Source organism: Salmo trutta, chromosome 21 (genome assembly GCF_901001165.1).
Source record: "Salmo trutta chromosome 21, fSalTru1.1, whole genome shotgun sequence".
Lineage (NCBI taxonomy): Eukaryota > Metazoa > Chordata > Actinopteri > Salmoniformes > Salmonidae > Salmo > Salmo trutta.
The window spans coordinates 35,057,070-35,068,502 of NC_042977.1; the positions used below are offsets into that span (position 1 = coordinate 35,057,070).

Genomic DNA, 11,433 nt, shown 5'->3' on the forward strand with positions numbered 1-11,433 from the left:
TGAAGATGTCGTATGGTATTTATTCAAGGAAATGGGATATATCTTGTTTGACACATAGCTGGGGAACAAGGACGATAAACTAGTTTCATGTAAACTTCAAATAAACTTAATTTCATGATATATTTCCAATAACTATTGTATACTACATGTGTTATAGCTAATTAACATTCAGAGGTTCTTCACAAGGTTTTTAAGGCACATACACCCCCTATGTATTTATTTGGACAGTGAAGTAAAAAAAAATCCTTTGGCTCTATACTCCAGCATTTTGGATTTGAGATCAAATGTCTTATGAGGCGACATTACAGAATGTCACCCTTTACTTTGAGGGTATTTTTATACATTTGTTTTACATTTTAGAAATGAATGCACTTCATGCATCTACTCCCCCCATTTGAAGGTGTCATTAGTATTACATTTTGTCAAAAGTTTAGTATTTGGTCCCATATTCCTAACATGCAATGACTACATCAAGCTCATGACTCTACAAACTTGCTGGATGCATTTGTAGTTTGTTTTAGTTGTGTTTCGGATAATGTTGTGCCCAATAGAAATTAATGGTAATAATGTATTGTGTCATTTTGGAGTCACTTTTATTGTAAATAAGAATAGAATATGAACACTTCTACATTAATGTGGCGGCTACCATGATTACAGATAATCACGAATGAATTTGTGAATAACGAGTGAGAAAGTGACAGATGCGCAAAGATCATGCCCCCAAAACATGCTAACCTCTCACCATTACCAATAACATGGGAGGTTAGCATTTTTTGGGGGCATGATAGTTATCTCTGTAACTTTCTCACTCATCATTATTCAAGATTATCCGTAGTCATGGTAGGGTTTACAATGTAGAAGGGTTCAGAAACAAATCCCAAACTTATTTACAATAAAAGTGACTCCAAAATGACACACCATAATCCAGAACACAACCAAAACTAACTGCAAATGCATCCAACAAGTTTGTAGAGTCACAAGCTTGATGTAATCATTGCGTGCTAAGAATATGGGGCAAAATACTAAACTTGACACATTTTTATACACCAAGTGAAATTGTCCAAATACTTATGCCACCTTCAAATGGGGGGACTAGATACATAAAGTGCTTTAATTTCTAAACGGTAAAACAGATGTATGAAAATACCCTCAAATAAAAGGTGACATTCTGTACTGTCGCCTCATAAAACATTTGATCACAAATCCAAAATCCTGGAGTATAGAGCCAAATTAAAAGTTGTAGCTTCACTGTCCAAATAAATACATAGGGGAGTGTATCAGTAGAGGTATTAGATACAAAAAGTAAGCACATCAGATAGTGTAGAAGAAGATAGCAAGTAGTGTTGATTGATCTACATTTTCACATTGAAAATGTTTCCGAAGCATAATGCATTTAAGTTCCTATTTGTTCCATCTGTTCTGAGACAACAAACTTGTGTGTGGATCCCCAGGGTATGCAGGTGCCCCGTATTGAGACACTGGACTCTCTCCTATGTGAGTTCTCTGATGTGACTTCATGCTGGAGCGCTGGGTGAAGCATTTCCCACACTGTGTGCACTTGTAGGGCTTCTCCCCACTGTGGACCACAGCATGTCTGATCAGGTTGCACTGTTTGGTAAAACTCCTGCCACACTGTTCGCAGGTGTACGGTTTCTCTCCAGTGTGACTTCGGAGGTGTTCTTTTAGCTGCCAGAAACGCGGGAAGCTCTTCCCACAGAAGGTGCAGCTAAAACGCCTCTCGGTGGTGCCGCCCGACCTCCACTGAGTCCTCATTCTCTTCACCATGTTAAAACTACTGCGACTCAGGCTGTATCCTGAGAAGGTGGAGGTGGTGGCCATGTTTGACCCTGTCACGCACTCACTCAATCTCACTGTTGCTTCTGAAGCCCTGTATTGATGCAGTCTTGGCTGTAGAGCTAAACTATTTCCTTCATTATTTGAGTTTAGCATCTCACTGCTCTGTCCCTCTGGCGTCTGTTGTCTAGTCTCATCAGCCAATGTCCCTAAATGTCTTTTCATGTGTTTTGCAGCACTGAACATGTTAGCATGTGGTTTCCATATAGAAGAGTGAAGTGATGGCCCTACATCATCTGTAATAGTAGGAACAGATGGCAGCCCACTATGAGATGGGAAAATTGAGATATTCTGAGAGTACTCTTCTGTGGAATGAAAGGAGAAATCTGGGTGGCAGACAGGGTCAGTGTCTCTGCCTGGATCCACAGAGGTCCACAGCTGCCCATCAGACTCATCCATAACAAACTGGTCAGGACCTGCCAGGGTCGTGGTCTGATCCAGCTCCTCCTCTTTCACCATCACTAGGTCTAGTGAGTCCTCATCTGGCCGGTGCTGCTCTGTGCTGAACACCTCTGTAGATGCGAGCTGGGGTGTTCCTGGTTCCTCTGGATGATCAGAATTTGGGTAATGTTTTACTGAGTCTCTGGGAGATATATTGGGTTGTGTGATGAAGTCCTCATCACAGTGCCGTTGCTCAAAGGATGGTGGTTTCCCAGGCTTGGAACCAGACTCTAATGATTTGGGGATAAAGATAAAATAAACATTACAAAAGACCCTTAACAGCAAAACATGACTGCTTTAGAACTGACTGTGTGTCCGTGAGCTACATATGCCAGAACATGAAACACCCAACACCAATGTAGCAATTTGGAACGTGCATACCACCACACCCTCACAGTCTTCCATAGACAGACAGAGCAGTGCCCCTTATCGTCACACCCACCCTCTCCAGTGATCCTGAGCTCTTCCTGAGGGTCAGTCTTCCACACATCCTCTGCAGTCTCCTCATCTTTGATCAGTATGGGTTCCGTCTCCACTCTCTGCTCCACATCTGTAGGCTGTAACAGGGACTGAGGTTATTACTCTGGACACACACCATATCTAACCCTTTTCATACTCATGAATCACACAAAAGCGATAAAATCTCCTGATAATCCAATATCAGAATTGATCCAAGAAGCCAGCCAGGTCTCTGTAATTGTAAAAGGTGATGTATCACACCTGGGGTTGAGAGTCCTCTTCAACAGTCAGCTCTTCTTCTCTGCACTGTGAGTTACTCCTCTGCTTGTTCAAAACAATCTTGACTGGATATGAAGATCTTTCTGATGCCATGGGGTAAAAACCTAGAAAATAATTGTATTCAGTCAAATATTAGGGCTATTCACACATTTGGGTTTTGCATATTCAATTAATTTACCACGAATAATAACACAACTACCTTTTCTCCTGACTCGTCCATTTGTCTTCTTCAACTCGCTCTCCATCATTTGACACTTCCTTTTCAGTACATCAATATCTCGCTGACTTTGGGTCATTTCCAAACGTATAACAGCACAGCTATCATCTACACGTTTGTTTATTTCTGCCACTGCTGCTTTAGCTAATACTTCCATAATGGATACAAACTGCTCCTGAAAATTGCAGTTGGCCATCTTGTCCAGCCCAGTATTTATTCGCCGTGATTAAGTAAATATGTTTTAACAATTTTGCTAGCCAATGAGCAAAGAATAATCCGTTTATTTCCAGTTCCCACACTATGGCAAATGTTGATATTGGACCAATTCGACATTTGTAAGAGATCTATTTAGGCAAACGATGTTGATAAATGCCAACCATGTTTCAAATCGGAGATGCGTGCGCAACCGCGCTTCCGTTCTTCTTCTTCTTCTTCTTCATCACCATCTTCGGTGTTTAAGCGAGGTTCGTATCCAATATGTTGCATTACCACCCCCAACTGGACCACATTATAAATATATTATACATCGTGATACAAAATTGGAAAAGGGAAAAAAATAAAATATTATACATAACATTAAAAAAAACACCCATCCAACTAATACTACACTCATTAAAAACCCACTACCCCATTCCACTATTTTGACCCTATCTGCTCCTGCACCATACCAGCGGCCTGGGAGGACAGGGCACCACCACTCAACACACCTTGTAAGTCTTCTGAAGTCAAATCTCATATACTCAAATACTTCTCTGCAGCTGCCACATCTATTTTCTGTGATTTATGTTCCATTTAGGTGATCTACGTTCCATTTATGCAGTTGATAACCATTGCTATGAAAGCTCGGAAGCCAACCTTAGTGAAGGATATATCACTCATTGGCCTATCGCTCTGTGCTGGCATCAGTAGTGTTAAGTACTTAAGTAAAAATACTTTAAAGTACTACTTAATTAGTTTTTTTTGTGTATCTGTACTTTACTATTTATATTTTTGAAACTTTTACTTTATTACATTCCTAAAGAAAATAATGTACTTTTTACTCCATACATTTTCCCTGACACCCAAAAGTACTTGTTACATTTTGACAGGAAAATGGTCCAATTCACATACTTATCAAGAGAACATCCCTGGTCATCACTACTGCCTCTGATCTGGCAGACTCACTAAACACAAATGCTTTGTTTGTAAATTATGTGTGAGTGTTGGAGCGTGTCCTGGCTATCCGTCAATAAAAGAAACATAAGAAAATTGTCCTGTCTGGTTTGCTTAATATAAGGAAGTTGAAATTTACTCTAGTATGAAAATTGAATAACTTTTCTACTATTCTCAGGGATCCTCTCAGGATCCTTCTCCCTTGATCCATCCTCCTCTAATTACTTCACTGCCTCCGCATGACACCTAATGCACTACTCTGACTCTAGCTACCCCAGAAATCACTCCTTTCAAGAAACATATCTTCACCCAAGTTATGTGACACGGAGCACCTGCTCCCTCTGTTCAGAAGAAACACAAACAAATATCACAAGTCCACTACAGGTTACCTTCACTGATTCAACTGCACCCAACTCCTTTCCCACCCACCCTGACACCACAAATGGATCCTCCAAAAGGGAAAGATCCACACATTCTCAAAAAATGTCACTTCTACTGGACCAGATTCTTTTTTATGTCCATCGATGCCAGGCTCGGGTTCCGAGCTTTTCACCACACTTTCCACTTCACTTAACTAGCCCTCATTCACTTACATTTTACCTCCAGAACTCTGTCTGGCGCACAGCTCACTCCATCTTCTTCTTCTTCTTCTGTGGTAAAATCCACAGTGGTGGTTGGCAAAAAAACTTTAAGGCGCATTACCACCACCAAATGGACTGGAGTGTGGAATAGAGACAGGGAAGGTCTAAATCAGGGCAAACCAATCCTGGAGAGCTACCGTCCTGTAGGTTTTCACTCCAACCCTAATCTAGTGCACCCGATTCTAATAATTAGCAGGTTGATAAACTGAATCAAGTCAGTTACAACTGGGATTGGAGTGAAAACCTACAGGAAAAAAACGCAACACCATTACTCATTAAATCTAAGACAAACGTCTTCCTTTCCCTCCCATATTGCTGGCACTGAATTTGAACGTGTTCCGCTGTATCCATCTCCTCCTGACAGTGATCACACCTCCCAGTCTGAAGTTTTCTTACCAGTTTTAATGTACTGTTGATTACACTTTCCTCCCTTCTCTCTCGACCTAAGGACCTCCCTGCCTCCACCTTTTCCTGGATCTTATACAGGTCTTCCCTTTCCCATCCCTGTTCCACAACTCTTGCCTTTTGTTATTAACCACTGTCCCTATCAACCACTTAGCATCTGCTCCCACATGAGCTGGTTCCCAGTGGAACATCACAACTACCCCCATCTGTCTTACACCATACAAGCACTGAAAAATCTCATACAATACATCTAGTCTGCTCCGAGACACAAATGCATTTAAGCTCATCAGTGCTGCACAGAAGTAAGAGCAGATTACTACCCTGTCTGGCCTCATTTCCTCCACCCACTCTGCAGCCAATAGTATGGCCAGCAACTTCATTGTGTAAACAGATAAATGATCAGTTGCTCTTTTTGTCACTGCCACCTTAAACTCAGGAACACTCAAATCTGCACCTGTCCTCCCTGTTTTAGGGTGCTCAGATCCATCTGTGAATATATTCAAGACAGCATAGTACTGTGTTCTTAAATGTTCACTTACAATATTTACTGGATCTACTCCTTCCTCACCAGCTCTTACCCTCTTAAGCAACCCTAGGCCTATCATTGGCTGAGGGAGCAACCAAGGAGGGATAGCAGGAAGAACCACCGAGGGGCTCTCTCTCGCCATGCCATTAACCATCCACCCCAAATTTCTATTCATATTTTGTTCATGCTCCCAGCCCTCTAGGAGCACCTTTTTTGTAGGATGTGTAACCCTAAGTCTTGTAGATTTACCCAATGTGTCAAGGCTAGTTGTTGTCTTAACTTTAACGGCATGTCTCCCCACTCTACCTGCAGAGCTGCCACCGGGGAGGTCCTGATTGCTCCACAACATATTCTTAGAGCTTGAGCCTGGATTACATCTAGCTTTTTCAAAGATGTCTGAGCTTCTGATCCATATGCTACACTTCCAATGTCCAGTGATGACCCTGACAGCGCAATTCACTGAGTGTACAAAACATTAGGAACACCTTCCTAATATTGAGTTGCACCCCCTTTTGCCCTCAGAACAGCTTACATTTGTTGGGGCTTGTACTCTATAAGGTGTTGAAAGCGTTCCACAGGGATGCTGGCCCATGTTGACTCCAATGCTTCCCACAGTTGTGTCAAGTTGGCTGGATGTCCTTTGGGTGGTGGACCATTCTTGATAGACAATGGAAACTGTTGAGCGTGAAAAACCCAGCAGCGTTGCAGTTCTTGACACAATAAAACCGGTGCGCCTGGCACCTACCACCATACCCTGTACATAGGCACTTACATCTTCATCCTCTGAATGGCACACATACACAATCAATGTCTCAATTGTCTCAAGGCTTAAAAATCCTTCTTTAACCTGTCTCCTACCCTTCATCTCCACTGATTGAAGTGGATTTAACAAGTGCCATAAATAAGGGTTTATAATTTTCACCTGGTCAGTCTGTCATGGAAAAAGCAGGTTTTCCCTAATGTTTTGTAGACTCGTGTATAGGGTATTTTCAATGCCATTCTATCTGCTCCCCACTCTATTCCTGACAGGCAATGAATCACATTCAATATTTGCTTCGCCCATGTTACTTGAGTGTCAAACCAGACTCACAGGAACCAAACCAGACCACCCTCTCAAGATTCCTTTCGTACAGCTTCAGGCAGTAAAAAAAAGTGATTTCTCACCTGAAAACTTGAAGCCCATCTGAGGGACTGTTCAAATTCACTGTTCGCTTCTTGAACACTCCCAGCTGTATGTATGGGGAATATTTCACCTCTCTTCCCCAGCACCCCGTCATCCGCAAACAATGACCTCCTAATATCTGGTCTAAAACTGGGAGAATACATCGTCAATCATAATGGAGAACAAAAGACTAATGACAGTTCCCTGGGGTGGTACCATTATCTACCTCATAACTTTCTGACATAGAAATCCCCACCCTGACTTGTACTGATCGCCCAAAAAGAAAATCCTTTATCCAGTTAAAAACCCTTCCTCCAACCCCCATGATATCCAGTTTGATAAGTAAGCCTTCCTTCCATATTATAGGCCTTCTCTACATCAAAGAAAACCCTCCCACCACTTCCTTATTTGCCTGTGCCTTCTGTATGACTGACTCTAGGCACAGTACAGGATCCATCATTCCCCTGCCTTTCCTGAACCCACTTTGATTTGGTGACATCAGGCCTCTGCTCTCCAGGAAGAACATCAGCCTTTCCGTTATCAAATCAAATTTTATTTGTCAAATGCTCCTAATACAACAGGTGTAGACCTTACCATGAAATGCTTATTTACAAGCCCTTAACCAACAATGCCGTTAAAGAAAGAGTTAAGAAAGTATTTACTAAATAAACTAAAGTAAAAATAGTCAAATAAAAATAAAAAGGAACACAAAAATAACAGTAACGAGGCTATATACAGGGGGTACCGGTATTCTACCTCAGGCGAGCACTTCGCATCAGTTTCGCTAAAGAAAAAAATATTTGTCCAGTTCGAGGTGAGTAATTGCTGTTCTGATGTCCAGAATCTCTTTTCGAACATAAGAGACAGTAGCAGCAACATTATGTACAAAATAAGTTTAAAAAATAAGTTACAAACAACGCAAAAAAACAAACAAAATAGCACAGTTGGTTAAGAGCCAGTAAAACAGCAGCCATCCCCTCCGGTGCCATTATATATCCTTTCCATAAGTTTACATGTATGAAATGCCAACGCTATCGGCCTATAGTTTGGACTAGTAGGGTCTTTCTTCCCTGGTTTGTCGTCACTACTACAGCCTGCTTCGAACTGTCAGGCAGTTTCCTTATTGTAAAAGCCCAATACTTTCCCCATTGCAGTGTCACTGAGATGAGACATCATGACGTGAAACATCTCATCCTTCCCATGAGATCCTACCCCAGCTTTAGCTATAACGCTCTTCATCTCAGCCAAGGTAAAAGGAGTATTCAATGCATCCTCCACTTCTCTCTGTTCCAGGACCCCAGGATGTTCTCCGCTGCCCCTCTTCTGTCAGATTACTTGAGCTGTGTACCTTAATAAATGCCTGAGCCAACATTTCTGCCTTCTCCATATCTCTCACTGCAACAGCCTCACCACTTTTCTGCATAGGGAGATCCCAATCTCGTCTGACCCCACTCATCCTCTTAATTGCACTTCTGTTTAACTGGTGAGGTAAGTATTTGTTAGCGTAAATATGAGACTGCAACAGCCCTTCAAATTTGGCAGAGTTTAGCACTGGCAAGGCAAATACCAGGGTGTTTTCTAGGCCAACCGGCCACAAGATGGCGGTATGATTCCTTTTATGTCGTTTGTCATCTTACAAACGGTTGTGACTAGATGTACGACCTGAAGTGACTTTTCGTAGCAGGTTAGGAGAGCATTTTAGCTAACCCTTTTCCTAACCTTAACCTAAGTGTCCTAACCTGTTATGTAAGTTCTCCGAACCTGCTAGGAAAAAGTCACTTCCGGTTGTAGCTGTACTACCTCTAGTAAGAACCCCGCTATATCTATTGACTAAAAAGAGAAGACCTTAAAGACTTTGGATAGTAAAACGTCATCTGTTTTTAGTAAATATATATGGCTACATGCAGGGGAGAGTGTAGTGCAGTGGCTCATATGGTTATCAATGTATAAAAGGCAATATGCATTGATAATGCACAACACACTGTGGTAAAATACAAAAACACTTTCTTCAACCATTTTTAAAAAGTAATGGTTCCTTATGAGTCTAATGATGCCTTCATGAACGATTGAACATAGGCGTCATCTCCACAGCCTAATGAAACCATTCTGAAACTGTGGTATGGTATTTCTTAAAGGATTGAAAGGGGATATAACTTATACACAGTTGGGAAACAAAACTAGTTTCATAGAACCTTCAAATAAACTGAATTTCATTATCTATTTCAAGTAGCTATTGCATACTACATGAATTATAGCTGATTTACATTGAGGTCCTTCTCTTTGGTTTTTAAAGGCATGTACTGTACATATATAAGTAAAGGTATTAGATATAAAGAGTATTCATAGTGTGTTGTAGTAGTGTTGATTGAGCTGCATGAGAGAATATGCATAACAGTACAGTAGTACTGATATACAGGTAACTACCAACATAAAGTTTTGTAATAGGGCGCTGAGCCACTACGAGCTAGAACAGCTTCAATGCACTTTGGCATAGATTCTGCAGTCTTGAACTCTATTGGAGGGATGTAACACTATTCGTCCATGAGAAATTCCATCATTTGTTGTTTTTATTGATGGTGGTGGAAAAGGCTGCCTCAGGCCCCGCTCCAGAATCTCCCATAATTGGATTGAGATCTGGTGACTGAGACGGCCATGGCATATGGTTTACATCATTTTCATGCTCAACAAACATTCCGTGACCATTTGTGCCCTATGGATGGGGTCATTGTCATCCTATGGGGGCATAGCCATGGTAGGCAAAACAATGTCCTGTCCAGCATTTTTTGCTGTTTATTGCTTAATTAACACAGGAACCACACCTGTGTGGAAGCACCTGTTTTCAATATACTTTTGTGTCCCTCATTTACTCAAGTGTTTCCATTACTTTGGCTGTTGCCTGTATCTTTGTGAGAGTAAGTGAACTATGATTGCATGTGTGTCTGTATACAATAGGCAGGTTTCCATTGACCCAGGTTTATTCGACAAAAGCAATGTCGCAACATTGTGACGTGTAATGGAAACGGCAGACATAGGAGACATTTCTAAACATTGACAACATTTTAAATGGTTCGACAGCGGTGGATTTTTCTTTAGTCAGTCAAACGTAATTTATTGTTTAAGATTATGGTCAAAACAGTTTTGAAAAAAGAATGATTGCCGAATCATTTTTGAAGCTATGCAAGGAACGAGATGTCACCGCGTAACTATAAAACAACATTCACAATATGTATCAAAATGTGTATGAGTATGCTGATGGTCACCCCGACACCCCTAACCACGGCTCTGGCTGTTCTCTGTGACTGATAGAGGCCCTCTCCTCCCGCTGCCATTTTGGCCCTCTCACTACAGTGGAAGTCAATTGAATTTTATGTTGTTTTGACTACAGGCCTGTTGTAGAACATGAAGCCTCTAAGCCTGACCCCACCGCTTTATTCCCCTGACCCCGACCATCCCACCCCTAACACACTGTCATTGTTACTCCTCGTGAGTTCCGGGGTGACTGAGGTAAAAACAAAGAATGAGAAACAGAGTTAAACTGTTCCTACCTTCACTCTGCACCAGCACAACCAAGCAGCAGCAAGCGATAATGCAAAAAACACCTAAACTTCCCCTGTTGACTTCCTACTCTCTCTTTCTCTCTTGTGTTCTCTTTCTGTATATCTCTCTAATTATCTCTGCCTCTGTTGATTGACAAATCAATGAACCAGTAAATCATACAAACTACCAATAATATCAATCTATTTCTCTTATCTATTTAGCCATCTACAATATGAAATGAGCCTCGATTAAGATGATCACTTTTATAAAGTATCAGAGGTGTCAGTTTAGACAATGTTCACAGTAAAAGTGTAGTTTCCAGATGTAAAATGTAAAGTTGTCTGAACATGTATAGCCTATTTGACTGAAATAAATATTTTATTGCCTAGTTTTGAGACTACATAAGGCATTTTAAGGCAGCATAGTAACTTCAAAATATAACTCAGAAAATCCAAATGAATTTAGTTATTAACTTGACCTGATATGACTGTCCCTTGTGGCAAGAAGTGACATCCCAGATATTCAAATACTAACTAGACAACACATACTAAATGGCTCCTATATACAGTGCCTTTAGAAAGTATTCAGACCACTTGACTTTTTCCACATTTTGTTACGTTACAGCCTTATTCTAAAATGTATTAAATTGTTTTCCCCCCTCATCAATCTACACACAATACCCCAAAATGACAAAGCAAAAACTGTTTTTTAGAAATTGTAGCTAATTTATAAAATATAAAAAACTGAAATATCACATTTA

The 11,433-nt window shown here is 41.0% G+C and overlaps 1 protein-coding gene across 1 annotated transcript; it reads right to left on the reverse strand.

Annotated features, from left to right (window-relative positions):
* On the reverse strand, positions 1-3,862 carry LOC115157264 (zinc finger protein 34-like). The gene is made up of 4 exons (XM_029705364.1): positions 3,233-3,862; positions 3,016-3,137; positions 2,738-2,852; positions 1-2,525 (listed from the first exon to the last, which is right to left on the reverse strand). The coding sequence occupies exons 1-4, from the start codon at positions 3,444-3,446 to the stop codon at positions 1,402-1,404; spliced, it is 1,575 nt and encodes a 524-aa protein (XP_029561224.1). The 5' UTR covers positions 3,447-3,862; the 3' UTR covers positions 1-1,401.
* Positions 3,863-11,433: the final 7,571 nt, after the last annotated feature.

Coding starts and splice junctions, on each gene's coding strand:
- LOC115157264 (XM_029705364.1), bottom strand. CDS start 3,446: ATGGCCAACTGCAATTTTCAGGAGCAGTTTGTATCCATTATGGAAGTA. Junction 3,138..3,232: donor TGGACGAGTCAGGAGAAAAG/GTAGTTGTGTTA, acceptor ATTATTTTCTAG/GTTTTTACCCCATGGCATCA. Junction 2,853..3,015: donor AAGAGGACTCTCAACCCCAG/GTGTGATACATC, acceptor TCCCTGTTACAG/CCTACAGATGTGGAGCAGAG.